At 43.0% G+C, this 23,554-nt stretch overlaps 1 protein-coding gene across 2 annotated transcripts; it reads right to left on the bottom strand.

The window, feature by feature from the left end:
- Nucleotides 1-423: 423 nt before the first annotated feature.
- Nucleotides 424-23,084, bottom strand: LOC310792204 (receptor-type tyrosine-protein kinase FLT3-like). 2 transcript variants are annotated; one of them, XM_083653931.1, is made up of 24 exons: nt 23,034-23,084; nt 20,108-20,193; nt 16,702-16,853; nt 16,473-16,597; nt 16,149-16,278; nt 15,257-15,366; nt 14,425-14,603; nt 14,078-14,213; nt 13,659-13,836; nt 13,386-13,486; nt 13,037-13,133; nt 12,726-12,928; nt 12,524-12,633; nt 12,232-12,364; nt 11,954-12,058; nt 11,751-11,861; nt 7,051-7,204; nt 5,793-5,893; nt 3,134-3,255; nt 2,445-2,567; nt 2,109-2,220; nt 1,897-1,996; nt 1,573-1,678; nt 424-1,393 (listed from the first exon to the last, which is right to left on the bottom strand). In XM_083653931.1, the coding sequence occupies exons 1-24, from the start codon at nt 23,050-23,052 to the stop codon at nt 1,166-1,168; spliced, it is 3,021 nt and encodes a 1,006-aa protein (XP_083510057.1). In that variant the 5' UTR covers nt 23,053-23,084; the 3' UTR covers nt 424-1,165. The 2 variants fall into 2 exon arrangements, with proteins under 2 accessions (XP_083510057.1, XP_083510058.1); XM_083653932.1 differs by having other exon boundaries at nt 16,473-16,594.
- Between the last annotated feature and the right edge of the window lie 470 nt (nt 23,085-23,554).

Raw genomic sequence — 23,554 nt, 5'->3', positions numbered from 1 at the left:
TTTCAAAAAGGGTCCTTTTACCAGGTCAATGTCAGTGTTGAGCGCCTGCCCACATAAACATTTGTGCAAAACCCTGTCGGAATATTTCTCATATTTCAAATGTTGCCAATCCGTCTTGGAAAGAGTAGCTTAGCCTGAAGGGTGACAATTAGTCAAGCACTCTCTCCTGCGCGGGTACAGCGCGAAACGGAGATAGTCTGGCAAGCGAGACTAGTTAAGCACAAAATCCCAAACATGATGCATGCAAATAGCCTACATAATACCCCTTAGATGCAATGGTCAGATAGCCTATATTAAACATGCAAACTCTGATCTCTGGCGCCATCTAGCGCACAGACAGAGCCACATGTTATCCTAGACTGCTTCTGTTTGTCATCTAGATTCTACAGCGTTTTACTTCAACATGCAAACATTTTGTGGATTTGCTTTAATACTTTATTGCATGTAGCCTATAGCCTAATATCTTCAAAAGAACAAACGTACAGGCAGTGTAATATATAAACCCACTGAAATCTTTCAATGAAGCATCAGAATTAACCGTTTTAAAAATATGTAAAAATGTATTAAAAAACGAAAATAAATACAAATAAGTCTCGGCAGAATCTGTTAGTAACAATTGGAATAACAACAACAACAACAACAACAACACTGTAATCACATTTCACTGCCAAAAAAATATTAAAAGGCAAATTGCAGTCATAAAAGTAGGCCTATATATTAAAACAACAATAACAGTGTTTTATGAAACCTGTTGGAGGAAGTTAGCTGCACAGATTAAAACTCAGAGAATATAACACTGTAACAACATACATTATTTTCATTGTTCAAATATCACAGGCTGAAATCCCAGTCCTACAAAAAAAAATCATACAGCAAAATAAAAATATCAAAATATGTGTTAAATAAACAAAAGTAAAATAAATGCTACATATTATTCAATCCCACCTGGTACCCTGAAAAAGCTGACAATATTTAAATTGTGTGGAGAATATGAAACAACTATCCAACTCTTCTATTACATAATTGGAGATTATTATCATGAAGCTGTCTTAAAATAATGCTAAGGTGGGTTTTTTGTACATTTCCTCCAGAAAAGACCACTGGGTTTACCTCAACATGCATTCAGTGAGCAGAAATGACTGGCACTCAATTCCATCAAAGATGCTCACTCTGACTCTTCTGTATCATGTTTCATTTTGTCATCAGCTGTCTTGACGTCAGAGTCGGACGTTGTTGCTGTTGTAACTTCTTCAGTGGCATGGGTCCGACAATACTGATTGGATGACTGCGTATGATTGTCCTTCTCTTTTATCAAAGCTGAAATGTCCAAGATGGCAGGTCCATTCTGGTAGTCCGAGTCTTTGGAGTTCCGGTCTGGGATATTGTGGTAGAGCTGAAAGAGACAGGAGCTTGGTTAGGTAGCCGCATTACTTTTTGATAATTATGCTCCTAATGTCCTGTCTGAGGGAGATGTCAGCCTTCTCTGTCTAATGGTATAGATGAATGCTACACATCAAATAAAGTCTACCAAAAAAATATGAATGTATTTGTCCCCAGTCAGCAGGTGCCTACCTTCTCTTCCATGTCTGCCAGCTGGTCATCCATGAAAGCCAACAGCTTGGAGAAAGGAGGACGGTTGCCAGGCTCCAGCTCCCAGCACTTACAGATCATCCCATAGCTGAAGGAGAGGGAAGATGAAGTATTCACAGATTTATCTGGTGTCCTTGCATCAAAATACATATATGTTTTTGGCAGGACTCAGGTGGCTCAATCTGCCCTGGTGTTTATATACTTGCAACCATATAGATTATTTTCACTCTCACTCACTTATTGTGCATGCAATTAAAATATCTAAGATGTGATAACAGTGTTGGATTATGGACTGGGGACACCTACACAGACTCGCCGGCATAGTACGGGCACTCCATCTTAAACCCACTCTCAATCATGGAGTAGAATGTGCTATCCACCTTCATGCCGGGGTATGGAGTGATGCCTGAGAGAGAGAAAGGGAACGAGACAGAGACAGAGACAGAGAGTGTTTATCATTGGGCAGGAATTGTTTGCACTGTCTTTTAAAGGTGTTGAATGCTGTTTGAGAAGGCTACCGAGTGAGAAGATCTCCCACAGCAGAATTCCATAAGCCCAGACGTCACTCTTCATGGTGTACATCCCCTGGAAGATGCTCTCTGGCGCCATCCATTTCACTGGCAAACGCACCTGAAAGACAACGCAGCCATATCACACACACACACACACACACACACACACACACACACACACACACACACACACACACACACACACACACACACACACACACACACACACACACACACACACACACACACACACACACAAACACAAACAACACAGGCTCTGATAAAAGCACTTTAATTAAAAAATAATGGGAAACAAGGTGGAAAGGTGATATTGTGACATACGTCTCCTCTCACGACATAGTTGGAGTCGTTGTCGATGTCCCGGGCCAGTCCAAAATCCCCAATTTTCACCAGTCTGCTTTTTGTCACCAACACGTTGCGGGCTGCCAGGTCACGATGGATGCACTGGAGACAGACAGGACCAAATAACACTATATTACTTCAATCACATCGCATCCTCAAACATCAAGCCCATAATTGTGTTATGGCATAATGTATTATCTCACCCCATTGTTAACATTGTGATTTAATGTACAGTGTGAACATTTTGATGGAAAAAGATGGTACATGTCAGCTAAGCAGGAGTTTTACACAAAATTAGAGGTTGTAGTTTGGTTACATTTTAATGTTTGTAAAGATTGGATGAAAACAGACCAGCAGTTGGAGTTATGGTGGGTTAAGAAAGCATATGTCCCATCTACAATTCAAACTCCTCAAAAACAATTTAATGTGTATTGGTAAAATAATGTCTGCCTCTATTTTTGAGGAACAAATGTAGGTATATAAGGGAATGTGCAAGGTACAATCTCAGAGGGATAGGATGAGGGACAATCCTTATCTTATCTTTTTTCTATGTAGAAAAATGCAGTGGTGGTATGTTGCATGGAAAATAAAAGGGATCTCTGTGTGGGGGTGTAGACTTAAAATATGTAATGTGTGAGCCTCGCCACAGTGTGGCCCTGTGTCCTTACATTCTTGGAGGAGAGGAACTCCATGCCCTTGGCCACCTGGTAGGCAAAGCTCAGCAGATCATCGTAGGTCAGCGTCTCCAACTCCTCCTGTTGTTCATCTGACTCCTCAAAGATCACTTGGTCTGGAGATAAACCGGGATCAGTTGGGATCTACACAGCTCAGAGGGATCCACTACACACACACACTGCTCAGCGAGATGCCATTAACAGGCTCTGCATGTCGGTAAATAACATCTGTCTTTTAGATATTTTCTTTTTATCTTTGAATATTGATATGATCACTACACTGCATAATTACACTAAGACAAATTCCTCATAATCTTGCATATTGTGCCAATAAAAGTGATTCTGATTCTTGACGACATGTAGCCTATGTTCCAGTGGCGGCCGGCCACTAGAGGGCGCCAGGGCGCCGCCCCACCTACGCACATAGGAGGGGGAAATAAAAGGTATATATATATTTTTTGGGGGGGGGCCGGTGTGCAGCATGCACAGCAGGGCCCTTACATTCCACTCAGTCGCCGCATTTGAGCACGGATCCAGGGCGAGGTAATGTCTTTCCACTTTCCAGTCCGGTAGCTGGCGGTAATGCACCTCTGGCTAATATTGTGGCTAGCTCGTTACAAGGAGGACGCTGCGGCATTAAAGTTGAGAGCCTGTGTCCCAGTTCACTTGAAGGCAACACAGTCTGCTTCATGTGTGGGCATGCCGACTTTCCCCTCTTCCCTCTCTGCTCGCTCTCTGGCCAGTCCTTCAGTCCTCATTGCAGCACCCCGACAGGACAGACACAGCGAAAATGGCAGCGGCTTCGTCTTGCAAGCCGCCCAACGCTTGTAGAAAAAGCAGATGCACGAAGCGAAATATGGAAATATTTTGTATACCTTGCCGACAGCGAAGGCAAGCCCGTGGACACATCGAAACCAGTGTGTAAAAGGTGCTTCAACGCGACCCAAGCGAAAGGCTCAAACACATCGAACCTGGCTAAACATCTTGCTGACAGGCACCCCGACCTGTTCAAAGAGTTTAAAGACCGACAGGTTAGCGAACGTGAACGATAAACATACATGCCCTCAAATAAGTCCAACGAGTATTGTGTGACAAGCGAACTTGTTTCACTGAAAAAGTTCGCTTGTCACAATAGCCTACTCGTTTACAGTGAAACACGAGGCAATGTGTTCGAGCACAGATCTCTGCCAAGAGTCATGACATGTAACGTTTAGGGGAGGGGACATCAGATGACTGCATACCATGTACAATATTTAATAACACTATGGCCCTCAATGCCAGTGTTATTAAAGCTTTTACATGGTAAGCAGTCATCTGATCTCACCTATCCTACAATAATCCCAATTATTAATGATATACGGATTCATTGTAAAAAAACACCTAGCCTACACGTATGGGGGGGGGGGGGGGGGGGGGCTGGGAATACACCACATAATAAGCCTACATTTCAATAGCCTACATTTATGTGTGAAAATAATATATATTACTAGATTAACCATAAATCTGGCACTTCATGTTAATGAAGCTTAAACCCAGGATTATTAACCCACATAGGCTACACTACAGCACAGGCACACTACAGTTGATGTGCACTAAAGTAGACTGAACACAAATGACTCAATACACCTGGGCAGAGTTCTGCACTTTACTGAGCACACCGGCCCTATGCCAGGTTTCGACCTGGCCTTGTTTTAAATGAGCGAGGTGAGTATTAGATAGTGAGTAGCCTATATAATCGGCAATACATATGTAGATTCATAATGATCTATATGTGTACTGTTTTGGGTCAACTAGTTTCTGCCATGGACGCCGTCCGGGGCCTTCTGGCTTCCACCAGTGCTAAGCCAGGATCTGTGTAAATTGCACATGCGCTGTTCGCTCTCAAAACAAAGGGATTCGGGGCGCTGGTATCTAGCGACCAGGTGGAGGTGGGGCCAGGTAGAGCGACGGCAATGCATTCTTGACGGACTCTATTTGCATGCACGAACGTGCTTTCCTCATAGGTAATGTAATGTAACTCATTCACATGCTGTGGCAAGTCCTTCTTCCAAAGTGTTTATGCCATGTGCTTTTCAAGTAAATATGGATGCTAAAGGGAAGTTTGATGTAGAGATCAGAGGGCTGCTGACCAGGTTACTGTCTATTTCTGTAATCTGCTCCGTGATTGATATGCCTACTAATCTGTTGCCCATATGATTCAGAAGGTAGGCTACTAGTAGGCTAACGTCCGTTACTACTTGCTTGATTTAGGGCTGGAGTGGATGATAATTCAATAGCCTATTATTGTTTGTTGTCTTTCAGTAGAATCATCATGATGATATGAAGTTATTTTAATAGTGACATTTCTGCTGTCTAAATTGATGATGACAAGCAAATGTTACTTAAAAACTGATCAAATGAGGTATGGCAGGAATATTATTTGAAAATGTAAGGTTTGTTTGACATCACCATTCAGTTCAATGAGATGAACACTGATTTTGCATACGTGAAACATATGATATTGATATTGAGAATAATCCTTATGATTATCATATTGATTTCAACCCCATTGTCCAGGCCTATAGGCTATTTGGTATAAAAAATGCACCAGCCGCTACTGCTATGTTCTCCTCATTTAGGGTTCAACTGAAGGAGAGGCTGACAGTATGCTTACCTTCACAGCTGTCCGGTCCAGAGTTGAGGTTGAGGAGGGCTATGTTCTCCTGCCCCCTCATGGTGGAGGGGTACATGGGCACATAGTTATCCACCAACTTGCTGAGAAAACACAAGCATATATCATTATACCTCACTACATCTACATCTGAAATCACATCCATTATTCCAGAGTAGATTTTGTGTCTCTCCATAAACAACAGAAACTGGACAATGGTAAATTGGTAAAATGTGGAGCCATTTACAATGAACAATCAGTCAGCAAAGAAGAAAAGAGTGAGCTGGCCTTACTTTGTTTCTGCACTTTATTTTGTAATCTCCAAATTTGCCAATTACAACAATGAGATTTGAAGTCTGTATCGAATGTAATCGACTTTAACAGTGTTCTCTTTTTCTAAAAAAAAGAGGGTAACTCAGTATCTTGTACCCTGAGAGTACAGAGTAAAAGAAAAAGCAAATTTTTACTTTTAATTAAATAAGTTTGTGCACAAAGTACTTTTAACTACCCTACTGTGTAACCTACCAAGCAAACTCCTTAACAGAGAATCATTCCATAAATATGGCTGTGCCTCTACCCATATATCTGTCTAGTGCAGTGGGACTCAACCTTTTCCCTAATCAAGAGCCGCATTGACCAATTTTTTTTTTAGCAAGAGCCACAATCCCAAAAAGTCCCCTTTCCTCCCATTATTTATTCTTAGATTTTTATTTATTTATTTATTTTAAGTAGGACTTAAAAGAGCCATAGCTACCCATAAAGGAGCCACATGTAGTTGGGATAATCAACTTGCTTTGTCCGGGGGCCACTTTTGTATAATGATAGGAGGCCAGGGGCCATTTAACAAACAAACAAACAAACAAACATTAATATTATTTTTTCTGTACAGTAGGGGATTGTAGGTTTTTGGGGTGTCAGCCAGAGTTTAGTCTGACAATTATGTGCACACAGGATAGTTAGGTTAAGTTAGTTAGGTACATATTATATATAACTGCCTGAGTGGCAAGCAGATGGCGGCATTTGTCAATTTAGCTGGAGCTCAGTCAAACTTTATTTGATGTTAGTTTTCATTGTGAATTAGAAAATGGTTGGGGGGCCACTCTGCACCCTATCGTGGGCCGCATCTGGCCCCCGCGCCGCAAGTTGAGTATCACTGGTCTAGACCCTCGGGTTGAGTATCACTGGTCTAGTGTCTCTACATATGTGACACACCCTGTGTTGACCTATCCCCAGTGTTATTCTCCCTCCCACCCATTCCCACCTGGAGCTTTTCTTGGGCAGGTTGTGGTACAGGCCGCTAAAACGGTCCTTATTGAAGGCGTCGGTCAGAGACTTGTGGTAGCGCTCCCTGTTGTTCTTTAGATAGTTCAACAGGTCTCCATAACAACAGTACTGGAAGATCAGGTATGTGGGTCCTAAAAGACAACAGACAAATAATTCTTAGCATTTATTTTGATCTCCTAGTACAGGATGTGTGGTGGTTGATAGAATCAGATAAGTTCACACTCTAAAGGTATAGTAAATTGATTGAATATTTTTTTGCGATCATCAGAAATGTTGTCACAAATTTTTGCATCATCCTAAGTGGCAAACTCCCACCACTTAATCAGGATCAAATCAGATACAATAATTATATTGTTGATAAAAATACTATCACTTTTGCTGTCTGCCATAGAGTTTCTCCTCTGTGATATAGCTGTTTGTTGACTTTACTTTTCTTCCAGAACATTGGGTGAGTCGCTTAGGCTAGTTTTTTGTCTGTAAATCTGTTTGTGAATTGTTTCGGCTAGATTTTCTGTCTGCAAGTCCTTGAGTGAAACTTATAGTAGTTTAAAGCTGCTAATTGCTCTCAGCTGACATCAGGTCAGCAGGCGTGGTGAACGAGCCATTGATTGCATAGGCGGGGCTCAGAGCCCCTGTTGAAGCAGTACTTCTTAGCACAGTCAGTCTAACGCGGCAGCTGTAAGCGGCACGAAGCCTCTGGGCACGAAGACTCCCGCACGAGGGTAGGCCAGAGAATAGGGCTTTGTGTTACTTCTCTTTTACCAACTACCTACTCTTCTACCCATGTGTCTTTCCCCCATCCCCGTTGTTACATCAGCCCGTAGACGCCGTAGATATCGCAGCTTCAGATGTAGTAACCCATGTAATTTTTCCTACCCAAAGCGCACAAGTAGTCCCTTTACTATTATTGCAGGACTCTGGAACTGTCAGTCAGCTGTTAAGAAAACTGAGACCATCTCAGCTCATGCTCTCTCAATCCCTCCACTTTCTAGCTCTCACAGAGACCTGTATCATACCTGAGAATACTGCTACTCCAGCCGCACTCTCTGTGGCTTACTCTTTCTCCCAAACCCCCAGACCCTCTGGGCGTGGGGGAGGCACTGGTCTCCTCATTTCACCAAAATGGACCTACACGGTCACTCATCTCTCTCATCTCTCTATATCCTCTTTTGAGTCCCATGCAGTTGCTGTTTCCCTACCTGCCAAGCTCAACATTGTGGTGATCTACCGCCCGCCTGGTCCGCTGGGTAACTTCCTTGATGAGATGGATACCCTCCTCTCCGTCTTTCCTGAGGATGGCACTCCACTCATTCTTCTGGGGGACTTCAACATACAGGCGGTAACCCTGCAATCCCCCCTCTTCCTTAACTTCTTCTCATCCTTCGATCTCGACCCACTCATAAGGCAGGGAACCTGCTTGACCTGGTCTTCACCCGATCCTGCTGCACTTCCAACCTCACTGTCACTCCTCTCCCTGTATCTGATCATCATCCCTTCCCATCTCCCTCCCCAACCCCCTCCCAGCTCCCACCCATACTATCACCCCCCGACGCAACCTAAAAACTCTCACCGACAGCCCTCTCCTTGGCTGTCCTGTCCCTGCTCCCTTCAGATGAGCAGTTCTCTCTCCTATCCACTCAGGAGGCTTCCACTACTCTTTTATCCTCTCTCTCCTCTGCTCTTGACTCTCTCTGCCCTCTCACCTCGAAACCTCCTCGATCCTCTCCCCCTGCTCCTTGGTTGTCTGAATCTCTGCGTAATCATCGAACAGAGCTTCGGGCAGCTGAGAGGAAATGGAGCAAAACACAGAACCCCAGGGATCTCTCTGCTTACCACCTTATCCACTCTAACTTTACATCTGCTGTCTCAACAGCAAAAACCTCCTTCTTCATTTCTGAAATCCAGTCCTCTGCCTCCAACCCCAGCAAACTGTTTTCGACCTTCTCCTCTCTCCTCAACCCTCCCTCACCTCCCCCACCATCCTCCCTCTCTGCTGACGATTTTGTAACCTTCTTTGCTAAGAAGGTAGATGACATCAGATCTTCCTTCCCCCCTCCAGTCAATAGCTGCAATACTCCCGACTACAACTCTCTGACCCCTGCTACAGGACTTACCTCCTTCTCTCCCCTCTCCCCCGAAGAGGTAAGCTTGTCAGGTCAAACCGTGCCACCTCCTGCCCCCTTGATCCTATCCCTTCCTCTCTTCTCCAATCCATCTCCACTGATATATCTCCCTTCCTCACTACCCTTATCAACTCCTCTCTATCCTCTGGTCTTGTGCCAGCTCCTCTAAAGACTGCTAGAGTCAAGCCCCTCCTTAAGAAACCCTCCCTTGACCCTACTGCCATCCAGAACTACTGTCCTGTCTCTCTTCTCTCATTCATTTCCAAAACCCTTGAACGGGCTGCTTCCAAGCAACTTTCTCTCTATCTCTCCCAGAATGACCTACTGGATCCTCTACAATCTGGCTTCAAGGCTTCTCACTCTACTGAGACAGCCCTCCTTTCAGTCACTGAGGCCCTACACACTGCTAAGGCCTCACCCTCTCCTCTGCCCTTGTCCTCCTTGACTTGTCTGCAGCTTTTGATACAGTGAATCACCAGATTCTTCTCTCTACTCTCTCTGATCTAGGCATCTCAGGATCTGCACTCTCCTGGTTTGCCTCCTATCTCTCTAACCGCTCATACCAGGTTCTATGGCGAGGATCCCTATCCAGATCCTGTACTCTTAGCACAGGTGTGCCCCAGGGCTCAGTCCTGGGCCCCTTGCTATTCCTTCTCTATATCAGATCTCTTTGCCATGTGATCTCATCTCATGGCTTCTCTTATCACTGCTATGCTGACGACACTCAGCTCTACCTCTCTTTCCCCCCCTCAGACACGCAAATCGAGGCATGTATCGCTGCATGCTTCAAAGACATTGGTGCTTGGATGTCTGCCCACCATCTCAAGCTGAATCTTGGTAAGACAGAGCTACTCTTCCTCCCCGGGAAAGACTGTCCCCTCACCGACCTTTCCATCTCCATTGACAACACTACTGTGTTTCCCTCTCAAACAGCTAAGAACCTTGGGGTGATCCTTGACAATCAGCTGTCCAACTCAGCCTACATCGCAGCAACTGCCTGCTCCTGTATGTTCTCCCTGTACAACATCTGCAAATTCCGTCCGTTTCTCAGAAGGGAAGCAACACAACTCCTGGTCCAGGCACTTGTCATCTCTCGCCTGGACTACTGCAATGTTCTTCTGGCTGGGCTACCTGCTGCAGCCATCCGACCGCTTCAGCTCATTCAGAACGCTGCAGCCCGTCTGGTATTCAACCAACCCAAATTTTCTCATGTCACTCCCCTCTTCTGGGACCTTCACTGGCTTCCCATCTCGGCACGCATTAAATTCAAAACACTGGTTCTGGCCTACAGGGCAGTACACCAGACAGCGCCCCTGTACTTACAATCTATGGTCAGGCTCCAAATCTCTCACCGTTCCCTCCGCTCCTCCACCAGTGCAGGATGCCTCGCCCCTCCTCCACTATGGGGGCTCAAAGGTTGCGCATCCCGTTCGCGACTCTTCTCGTCCCTGGCACCTCAATGGTAGTCTTGGTTTCCAGACGTTTGGTGAGCGGCGCCAACAGCGCCCCCTAACCACCAAACGTCTGGGAATTTCACTGTCAAAATCTTTCTCTTCGAGCCCGGCGAGAACGGCCGGCAGCAGACACGCCTACATTTATTATTAGAATTTTATTTGGTAGCGGCAATGCAATATTTCATAGTTCCAATATAGAGCAAGACACTGATGTGCTGCAAAGAGAGTTTATACCTGTTGTTTATTTTACAATAATTTTTCCTACCCGGAAGTGGTCCGCTGAACTTGTGTGAAGTCATTAGCAGCCAGCAGGCTCTGTAACGTAAGCCTCGGGAGTCGGGTTTATCGCTGGGGGAAAGACCTCTAGCCGCCGGGGCCGGATGAAACACGTCCTATTAACAGGTTATGTTTGTTTCTAAGTGATTAATATGTTTCTCCGCAAACGCGGCGATGTTTTGCGAGACACCGGTTCTGCATGAGAACTGCCCCCAGAAAGCAGGCCCGCCCACAGCACTCATGATTGGTTCTCCGATGCAAGGCTTCCAACAGCACCACCTAACGTTATGAAAAGATTTAAATAGTAATATTCTCAGTCTTACAGTAGTGAAACGGATTAAGACTGAGGGCTGAGTCTACCTCAATGGTGGAACGAGCTTCCACCTTCGGTCAGGATGGCCGAATCACTGCCGATCTTTCGGAAAAGACTAAAGACACACCTTTTCAGGCTTCATCTGGGCCCTTCTTGAACTAACTTCTTTCTCTTAAAAAAATAAAAAATAACCAACTTGTACCACTGTTCCTTCAGAAGTTGTAGTTGTCACAGACTGTGTTACATAGTTGATTGCTCTATTGCTGACAAAAATGTGTTATTGTAAGTCGTTTTGGATAAAAGTGTCTGCCAAATGACGTAATGTAATGTAATTGTGTACTAATTCCATTTGGTCCAAGACCGTAAGACACACACAAATCACATAATTAAGGCTTGTTTGTTAAAAATAAGTTCAGTCATTTTCATTTCTTTCTTAGTTCTGATAGAAATTGCCATTACTAATTGGTTGTATTATTTATTATGTGTGTTTGATTGGGTGTGGTGAATGTACCTGAGCCTGTGCACGCCCCGAGCAGGTTAACCACATTGGCATGGTGACCGATGTGAGTCAGCATCTTTAGCTCTGACATCAGAGCCTCCTTCTCCACTGTCTGGTGTTTCTCTGCAAGTCAAACACCAGATCAGCCTTATCCAAATGACCTCAGGAGAATTTTGCAGTTCACTCATGGAACAGAGCGCGTCCTAAACACTGACCTTTAAGCATCTTGACAGCCACCTGCTGTGAGACTCCAGGCTTGTTGATGCCATAGGCTGTAGCTTGGACCACCATGCCAAAGGCCCCAGAGCCAAGTTCTTTACCTGGGGGGATGCCCATACAACATTAAGGTGAGTAATATAATTCTAATGAGCTCCACTTTAAAATGCTAAATTGTCTGCCATGGCAACCCAGGAGGGAGTTTACCATCCTGTAAGCTAATTACTGCACAGCAAAGATATGGACCTTACAGTCAGTAGGTTTGTCTCATTCATACCCAGTTCCAGGTTCTCCCTGGGGAACTCCCATTTCTGGTCATACTGGAAGTCCTTGAAGTTGATGTAGATGTAGTCATTATCATTTGGTCCAACCATCTGGATCATCTGTAGCTGGGTCTGATACTGGGGTTTCTATTGAGAGAAAGAGAGAGAGAGAGAGAGAGACAAACAGGTTTGATGCAATATTTGTGTGTGTGTGTGTGTGTGTGTGTGTGTGTGTGTGTGTGTGTGTGTGTGTGTGTGTGTGTGTGTGTGTGTGTGTGTGTGTGTGTATAGATGTGTAATGCATACCTTTCTTTTGACAGTGTACATGAGCACTGCAATGACTACTACCAAAGCCAGAAGCAGGAACAAGCTGCATAATTTCAGCATCATAGAGTCAGAGCCAGGGTCTGCAACACCTAAACAACAGCTATGTATGACCACCAGTTTCTAATCACAGTAAATACAAAATAAAATAAATAAAAAAGTAATGCAAAACTGATTTCCCTACCTGTGGAGGCCAGGGTTTGTTCTGAAGGTTCAGCTCGCAGCTCAGGGCTGCACCAGGAGCCAAGTGAATTAGTAAGGCAACACCGAAAAATGTCGTCTAAATCCACTGAAGTTGTGATGTTGAGTGAGCTATTGAGTGGCTTGTTACAGAACAGATCAGAGTATTCTTTGGAGGACCCTGGGACCACTTTCCAGAGATCAGAGCTGCAAAGATACAATGTAGCAGGGATTTGAAGAAACTCAAAGCTTAGTTTTGGTTATGTGTTTGTGTGAGCACATCAGAGCAGTAATACCCTCTGACAGGAAACATACCTGCCATTGGACAGAGAGCTGGACATCCAAGTGACATTGACTGGTCCGGGATGCGTAGTGTGACAGGTGGTAAAATGGCAGTTGAACCTTGGAGGCTCTGAAATGTGTGGTCAGTGGGACTTTGTATCATATAAAATAACAGTAAATAGGCCTGTTTAAATTGCGCAGAGGTTATATAACTTATAGAAAACACACGCACGCACACAAATGAACACACACACACACACACACACACACACACACACACACACACACACACACACACACACACACACACACACACACACACACACACACACACACACACACACACACACACACACACTATATCATGGTGTATCCATCTTACCTGCCACACACAGTGATATGGTCTTTGTTTCTTTTTGTCTTCCCGCCTCCAAATGCAGCTTATATTCTCCAGATTTTTGCTGATTACATAACTCCAGAGTCCTGAGGAGAAGATCGTGTCATGGCCAACAATTCCCTTTGATAATACAACTCATGTCATGTGATTGAGATGATTTGTGTCTGTCTCCATTTGCCTATAGAACTATGAACTATGGGAAATACTTAGCATAGGTCGAGTTCTTAGATAGAATGGAGCCCTTGCAAAAAGAACTACCTGTTATTGGATATCCGTGTGGGTCTGCGGCACTCCGTTTTGTGTTTGTCAGGGTCTTCCCAGACGCAGCCCTGCAGCATAGGGTGAAAGGAGACATTGGCTTGCAAGCAGAAGCTGGATGCCTCCTTGGCCAATATGGTTTTGCTCTCATCGAGCTGGACAACGAGGAAACTTTCAGCTGAGGAGACACAGGAATGAAATTCAAGCTGAAAGTCAGCTGTGCGTTGTGATGAATGAATGTTATCTTAAGCATCTCGGTCTAAAACGAATTATATAGCCAATGCATTCTGAGCCTAAATAATTAGAAAGAACAAGACAAGAATGATTCAGAATTATGATTATATGGTAACATTTGAAATCACCCTACACACAATTTACAAAGTGAAAAAGTAAATTGACAAGAGTTGAGTTCTACTAACCCAGGACACGAATGTGGACAGACTTAGTTTTGTTTTCGTTGTTCCTGCATGTATACATGCCACTGTGGTTCACATTAAGTGATTCGATGAACAGGTAAGCCATTTTATAACCGTCATGGTTATCTGTCAGACAAATCTGGGAAGAAAAGAGAATGCCGATAATGTTGATTTGAACGGGAAATATCAATGCAATTATTTTTCATGATGAGTATGAATGAAATATGGTAAGCTAGTTTTATGGAAAGCACAAACGGGAAGAAATTAAACTCTATTCACACAAAAATTCAAAGAACACCACGGAAACTGAAGATACTGTCAGTGGTCACACACTCTACAATAGGAATTACCTCCTGCTTGGTGTTAACTTTGCATTCTGCAGAGTCAACTGTTTTATTGTCTCTCTCCCACTTGGGATATGATTTTGGCTTGTGTTTTGGCCTGTGTCTGCAGCGAAGCAGCAGGGGCTGACCAGGGCTGAGAATCACCTCAGAAACCTCCTCACTCTTCCTCCAGTCACTGTCCATGTCTGAAACACACACACACACACACACACACACACACACACACACACACACACACACACACACACACACACACACACACACACACACACACACACACACACACACACACACACACACACACACACACACACACACACACACACACACACACACACACACACACACACACAGCAGGGCCACAATAAGTCATACAACAATGGACATTGATTACACGGTCAGCGTCTAGAGTGTTTTCATTTATGGGGTTAAATTGTGCACATATTAATGCTTTAGTAGCTGTGATTAGGGGCTAGACATACATTTCACTTGATTGACAATAATGAGTTATATGCAATTTAAAAAGCAAGGCAGTTTGATCAGGTTAGAGAGAGACCAGCTGCTGGAAGGCTGCTGTGTGTGTGTTTTGTGTGTGTGTGTGTGTGTGTGTGTGTGTGTGTGTGTGTGTGTGTGTGTGTGTGTGTGTGTGTGTGTGTATGTGTGTGTGTGTGCGCGCGCACACGCGTGTGTGTGTTTGTTTGTTTGTTTGTGAAGATGTGCATATGAAAATGAAAACAACTACATTTCTCTACAAGTGGATAAACCTATCTTCTTCTGACATGGTTTGGATTTCATTTTTGGACTTCGTGGTCATTTAGTTGTTGAGTATTTGAATTACCATAGTCATACAGCTGGGAGCATTGTTCTCCTTCAGTGTTAGAGGCACAGCACATCACTGGTTTACTGACATAGAACTTGCTGTCTACTTTGCTCTCTGTCTTCCCGCTTCTGTTTAAGGGGAGGAGAAACATCGTTATTTAGATCATCTGGATTATTTCTGTCTGACATGGGAAGGTTTTTGGTGAAATTAATATAAGCAGACTACATTATTAACAAATCGTTGTTGGGTGAAATCTTGGTAACTCCTGTTTTTCTCTCTCTCTCTCTCTTCTCATGTCCCTGTGTGACTGGTCATTTTAGTCAGGCCTAGTTCACAGAGTTGGCATGCAGCCTGTTCTCTCTCCCCAGAGGGGTTTCATAGTCCTCCTCTTCACTGTCTGGTTACAACTCAGCTCACATGTGTGCTGCTCCAGAGTTCATGGGCTGATTCAAACTGTGCTCACCTGTGTGCTGCTGCACTCTGGAGCTCTCCATGGTGCTGAACCTGTGTTAAGGCATTTTGGCCACTAATTAGCCATTTTTGCCCATTTAGTCGGCCCTAATGACCTAATTCAAAAAACCGTCTATGTTAGGTCACCCGCAGGGGTGCTCTTTATGCTTCTACACTTTGAAAGATTCAGCCCGATTGTGCTCACACACATACATATAGACACGTTGCATTCTCATTATGGGATTGAAGGATTCCAGGCTCCTCTATGGGTTTAAAAAGGTCTACCATCCTTGGTTTGACAAAAGCCTCTTAAAACCCACTGGTTAAACTGAAAAATACATGGTGGTCAAGCTGAGAACTACTGTTTTTCTTAGTTCCTCAAAAAGTGATATTTTGGAGATATTCACCCGACAACAATATCTTTGACAAGTACATCCACATGCGACATGCGATATCTTACCCAGACCTGTCCATGTGGTCAAACCATTTGATTGTGGGCTCTGGGCAGCCCTTTGAGACACATGTAAACCAGGGGGAGGACATTCGCGTTTCTTTAGGGACCAATTTCAGCTGTGGTATTGCGGGACGCTCTACAGAAAAAAAAACATAAGGTAAAATTATAGCTTCATTACCATCGATTACATGAAGTTTATGTATATAAATATATAAATAAAAGCACAATTTTTCTCAGCATCCAAAAGCCTAGTGTTGTTTTTCTGCTCAGTTGTGCTCTGACAGGACCAAAAGCTGAGGTGAGAGAGTGCTATAGTGTGAAGTTGCTCACTCGACACAACGTGGAGAGACACAGTCAGGCATCGGGTTCGGTTGCTTGTTTCACAGCTCAGCTTGTATTCCCCAGAGTCTGCCTCAGAAAGAGGCGGCAGGACCATGAAGTAACTCCCATTCCTGCTGACGGTTCAGGGAAAAGCTCTGTTTGTTGCTTCAATCTAAACAGTCAACACAAAAGAAGGGAATAGACCTACACACACACACACACGGACGCACACACTTACGTTGTCTGTATTAGCTGTGTTCCCTGACTCCAGTTACAGGCAGAGTCTCCAGAGAACTGCTCGAGGGATATGTTGAGTTTCTTACCAACATACACCTCTATACTGACGGGACCAGAGGCTTCGAGATGATCAGCTGGCAGAAGATATGACACCTGAAGGATAAGACTCACCTGTTAATTTCCCAGCATTCAGTGTGGTTAGGACCATCCCATTCAGCGTTGGCATTTCATGATAACTAGCTCTGATACCCATTGGAGCACACGATCACTAAATAACCATTAAGTCAGGCCTCGCTCACAGAGTTGGCATGCAGCCTCTCCTCTGTCTCCTCAGAGGTCTTTCACAGTACACTTCCCTGGGTGACTCCACTTTCACTTTGGCCAGACCGCATTCCTATTTGGCACGGGTACCGGCAGGGGTCCCGAGCAGATGGTGACAGGGCCAGATTTTTGAATTCAGTAATTAGGGCCAACTAAATGGCCAAAAATGTGTTATTAGTGGCCAAAATGAGTGAACACAGGTTCAGCACCATGGAGAGCTCCATTCGTTAGCGACTGATGGAGCACACCTAACCTGATTTGGAATCACCCACGGAGTGGGACTATGAGGCCATTTACACCTGGCGCTAACATGCGTTTTCTGTGATCAGATTGCAATCAGATTGTGTTTTATCCCTTGAAATGCTAGGTGTAAACACCCCCAAAACGCATTGAAGGAGGATTGCAATCTGATCGGCCAAACCACCTCCAGAGGTGGTCAGGGATGCATTGTGTACACATTGAAAACAAGTGTAAATGCAATGTGTCCTCTCAATCTGGATAGAGCAACATTATGCGGATTGAGAGGACAACCATTTCTGCCATCAGATTGCAATCAGATTGCAATCTGATGGCAGTAAACGCATGTTAACGCCAGGTGTAAATGGAATCAGGTTAATGTGGTCAAGCACAATCTGATTGCAATCTGATGGCAGAAAACGCATGTTAACGCCAGGTGTAAATGGCCTCTATGAAACACCTCTGGGGAGAGAGAGGAGAGGCTGCATGCCAACTATTTGAGGGAGGACTGACTAAAATGCTAATTAGTGATTGGGTGCTCCAACGGGTATCAGATACTACTATAAAGGCAGGACCGTCTCGCTGTATCTCTGTGTGTCCGTTGCATAGGCTATCTCACCGAGATCCGATTGACTTAAGTTGGTGAGTGTGTTTCTGGGACCCTGGCATGTGCAGTGTATAATTTGGTGCAATTTGGACACATAGTGCCGCCTACTGGCAACACAGAAAGTCGTTTATTTTGACAACATTTGTTTGATCGACTTCACACTTGGGGAGTGTGTTGCTGGGCACCTGAGGAAGTGCATTGTCGAGCTTGGTGCAATTTGGACATGTACATACTGGAAACACCGGAAGTTGTTTGTAACTTGGCTGTACATGGTCAAATTTGCCTCAAACTTCACGTTTGATGAGAGTCCAGCCCTGAAGATATTTACATGCCAATATTCAGTTATAATCATAGTGCCACCTACTGGGAACACCAAAAGTGGTTTGTATCTAGGCTGTACATGGTCGAATCTGCCCCAAATTACATGTTTGATATGAGTCCCGGCCTGAAGATATTTACATGCTAATATTCAGTTATAGTCATAGCGCCACCTACTGGCAACACAGGAAGTAGTTTGTAACTAGGCTATACATGATGAAATCTGCCTCACACTTCACATGTTTGATGAAATTCCCTGCCTAAAGACATCTACATGGAAATATTCAGTTATGAGTTATAGTCATAACGCCACCTACTGGCAACACAGGAAGTGGTTTGTAACTCGGCTGTACATTGCTAAATCTGCCCCAAACTTCACATCTTTGATGAGAGTCCCAGCCTGAAGACATCTACGTGCCAATATTCAGTTATAGTCATAGCGCCGCCTACTGGCAACAGGAAATAAACATGTTTCATACTTCTTTCGTACTCCTCCTCGCGGGTTGACCAGAAATTTCATGGTGTGTTCTACTGTTGATATACTGGAACATGAGGCATACTTAGTGGGTGTTCTCTAGCGCCACACAAAGCAAGGAATATCTGTATGTATGTACTGTATGTATGCAGTATGTGCGTGTGCCGGGTGTGTCCTATCTCGTCTATATCTCGAGATCCATTTCTCCAATCGACTTCACACTTGGCGGGTGTGTTGCTGGGAACCTGAGGAAGTGCAGTGTCAGATTTGGCACAATTTGGACACGCTCAATATTCATTTATCTTTAACCCTTCAGCCGGAGGCAGGACTCGCCATCTTTGGCTGCTCGGAGACCTCTCTGGACTTCCCCACAGCTGTGCAACAGTCTCTGACACTGGGGACAACTGTTGCAAAAAACTCATCCTGAAAGAATGGAAGTCCCCCTCTTCACCTTCTTTTCAACTGTGGTTGACGGACATGATCTCTGCCATAAGGATGGAGAGGCTCAGATCCCTGAGAGCCAACTCAGTTAAAAGGTTTCAAACAATTAGGAACCCGTTTCTGGCCTACCTCGACGAGGTTGGGGGCAGTAGGTGTCTTGCCTGATTGGTTTCCTTAGGACCCCCTGAGGGGACCCCATGTGCAACGTTTCTTACAAGCACATAAGCACACTATGGATGGTAGCACTATATTATAATTGTTGATTATGTTTGTTTTTTCTTTCTTTTCTTTTCTGTGTCTGAGCTTGTTTGTTTGTATGTTGTTACAATTGAAAAGCATAATAATAATAATAATATATATATATATATTAATTTATCTTTGAATAAACAAGAAACCACACTAGCATTGTTTAATAATAACAACACACAAAATAGGTCTAATATAAGCTTTTAAAGGTATGTGCTCTTTTCATCTTTTGTGGCAGAGTGCAACCGAAAGACAAAATGATTGAATTCTAACCTGTCCCCATGCAGTGTAAATGGCTTGTGGTCAAACTCAAATGCTGTAGTACCTGGGAGGCATTAATTCCGATAAACAGAAATGAAACAGGAATAGGTTTGTTCACTTTTGAGTTATTTCTCATCTAGTGATGTTCCACAACCTCTTGTTTTGCACTTTTGTTTTTATTTTTTTATTTTCAGGTAGAACAATTCGCTCACATCCATGCTAAAAATGTATGCATTAATTTGGACCTATAATGCACTTTGGATAAAAGCATATCAAATAGTATCTAATGTATGTCCAGCACTATCTCTCTTAGAATATAGCTGAGGTTGTGTCATGATTCAATTCTTGCACATTTCAAGTCTTGTACCGTATATCCCTTCCTTGTATCTTGCCAAAGTACAAAGTCAATCTGATTGTGACTCTGAATGTTGATTCAGCAATTAACTCAAGAAAGACTAAGCCTATTACTCATCTAAACAAAATAACAAAATAAAACCGTACCTCCTGACCGGGTACGCAGACCGGCAGCTTCTGTGCTCCCCCTCCATCAAAGCTGTGTGTGCTGACAGCACCCAGCATGAAAGCAGCTTGAAAGACAAAACATTACAGGCTGATTTCCAGAATTCAACCTGTGTGCATGTGTGTTTTATGAACAGCCCTAAGCAATTCCATTAGCTATTTTAAAGTGGGACACATGTCATGTAAAAGCTATAAACTTGAGGAAGTAATTTAGGTAATTGAATCATTAAGATAGCTATGCCTATTTCTTTCAACTGCTTTAAGTTATTGGCTATTATTGTGGCCCAAGGAATTAGGGTAACACTTTAGAATACAGCCTGCAAATAACCATGTAACTACAGGGTAACAAGACTGTACTTATAGTGTAACTACAGGGTAACAAGACTGTACTTATAGTGTAAATACAGGGTAACGAGACTGTACATATAGTGTAACTACAGGGTAACAAGACTGTACTTATAGTGTAACTACAGGGTAACAAGACTGTACTGTACCCCGTAATTACCCTATAAGTACAGATCTTGTTACCCTGTAGTTACAGACTAAATTCACTTCTTTTTTTCTTCTTTTTTTTATTGATGTTTTTGCGTAAATCACTTGACATAGAGAATTCAGTTCTTATATGGTATGACCCAGACCCATCCACCATCACACAGATTTACATCGTTTTTTACATTATATAAAAACAACACAAAGACAGAACAGTAAACAGAAAAAAAGGAAAATAAATTACAACAAACAACAAAATGTAAATAGAAAAAAATATATATATATATACCACGTGATCAGATCTTATATCTTACAGTACCTGTGTTATCTTATCAGGAGGGTAGAACCTCATTTAGTCTTCAGACCTTTCGGTTAGCTTTAAAAAGTGACCCCACACCTCAATGAAGACATCTTCTCTATAAGTTACCCTTTCATATCTGTGCGGCACATTAGTTCCATCCATTCCTCGAATGTAATAGGAGTAGGTGCCAATGTCTTAATGCGATTCTACATCCTGATATCATGGCCATTCTATACCACAGCCATTGGTATTTAGACAATAGTATCTTTTGGTAAGAAGCCCAGTATGCAAGTCGCAGGAGACTTATGCAGTTTTTTATTCAGTACTTCACTCAAAAATACTAAAATTTTGTCACACATGTTCTTAACTCTCTCACATTCATACAGCATATGTACAAACGTACCTATATCTTTATCACACCTCCAGCAGGTGTCATTATTTCTCAACTTAAGTTTGGCTAGCTTACTGGGGGTCCAATAGCTTCTATTTAACACTTTGTATAGGATAAGTTGTGACTGTGCTTCCCGAGAGCATTTAGACCATTTGGCCACTAACTTCTTCCAAGTGTCTTCAGAAATGTCTTCACATATATACTTCTCCCGGCTTAATTTCAAGCCTGTCAGGTTGGGTGCATGATGATCTCTGATGACATCATAAAACCTTGATGCACGCCCCCTTCTATACCAGTCCTGATAAAATACCTCTTGAATCCCAGTTAATGGGTCAAGTGAAGAATTTGTCACAGAGGATATACAGTGCCTAATCTGCAAGAACCTATAGAAATGTTTGTTGTCTAATCACATGAAAGACGTCTTATCAATTTTCAGTCTTTTATTAAACCAAACTGAGGCTCTTGGTGTAAGATATGGGTTAGCTCTAGTTAATTTGTGTGACTGGTTCCAGGTTTCTCTAACAAAAGACAGAAGAGGGTTCTTAAGAGGTATAGGTCTGTCTGATTGTGTTAGGAAGGATTCTAAAGACAAAGGAGACACCAGTTCTTCCTCAAGCTTGACCCAGACAGGTACCTGTTCTACAGAAAGATTTGACTCGGATAGCTGTGAGAGTGAGAATGCATAATGATACCAGGTTAATTTTGGCAAAGATAGACCACCTTTTTCCTTAGCTGCATACATTTTAGCACAACTAAACATAGGTATTTTTCCCATCCACAGATAATTTATCATACTGAATGAGCAATTGAGGTGGGAGAGTTAGGGGGAGCATGTATAGAATGCAATTTAATTTAGGGGCTATTATCATTTTCACTAGATTTTTCTTACCAAGAAGGGACATATACATTTTGGCCCAGGCTAAATTAACTTCTTGTAGCCCATAGTTACACTATAAGTACAGTCTTGTTACCCTGTAGTTACAGGCTAAATTCACTTCTCGTAGCCCATAGTTACACTATAAGTACAGTCTTGTTACCCTGTAGTTACACTATAAGTACAGTCTTGTTACCCTGTAGTTACACTATAAGTACAGTCTAGTTACCCTGTAGTTACACTATAAGTACAGTCTTGTTACCCTGCAGTTACACTATAAGTACAGTCTCGTTACTCTGTAGTTACACTATAAGTACAGTCTTGTTACCCTGTAGTTACACTATAAGTACAGTCTTGTTACCCTGTAGTTACATGGTTATTTGCGGGCTGTATTCTAAAGCGTTACCCAAACAAACTCAAGACACGGCAAAAGAAAAGTTTCCTCATGCTGTCTAAGGAGCAGAACAGATGTGTTTTTAGGAATCACCCATTTTGTTCTAAAATAGTGCCATATAGCATCATGTCAACATGATTTTCCAGTGAGTATACACTGGACTAGATAGATATATATATATATGTACTGGATAAAGCAGAATACTAGTCGAAAATCAACATTCATAGTTCACAATCATGAAGAACTTAACATGCAAAAACAAATATCACCATAATTTCTGATAACATGAAACAGCATATTGCTTACATTAAAAAGTCATATCTTTACACATGTCTTAAAAGTCAGAAAATGTGACAATTATTTAATGACTATCCCAGTGAAACATAATCTACATTGCAATTACACTGACTCCGCAATATCAGCTACTGTTCAAGAGAGACTTCAAATGGCCTGACTCACCCACAATGACTTTCCACATTTATGCACGCTAGCTCATCAACTGGTTAGAAACCCCGAAATGTTGATTGTGAACATGCCTGAATGCCTTTTAAACAGGGGAAGTTTGACACTGCAGATGATGACGCTGTCAGCAGCCTATTAGCTACTGGCTGATAATATTTGAGAGAGAGAGAGAGAGAGAGAGAGAGAGAGAGAGAGAGAGAGAACTGACCCATTGTTTTTTAACTGAAATTTACAGTTCAAAGCCTAACCCTAATAACTGATTTTACAAGTGTGCCAGAACAACATAATTTATGTCAATAATAAAACTGCCTACCATAAGCAACAATTCAGTCGTTATATTATTATTACTGTATTATCCACATTATACACACACACACACACACACACACACACACACACACACACACACACACACACACACACACACACACACACACAACCCTCTCACTCCCCCCCCCCCCCCCCCCTCTCTCTCTCTCTGACAGGAAATGGACAGGAACTTTCTAAAATGTGTCCCC

The sequence above is a fragment of the Poromitra crassiceps genome, assembly GCF_964638095.1.
Source record: "Poromitra crassiceps genome assembly, chromosome: 2".
In the NCBI taxonomy this organism is placed as follows: domain Eukaryota; kingdom Metazoa; phylum Chordata; class Actinopteri; order Beryciformes; family Melamphaidae; genus Poromitra; species Poromitra crassiceps.
Note: the sequence above shows the minus strand (reverse complement) of the source record. Positions and strands in the feature narration are given on the sequence as shown.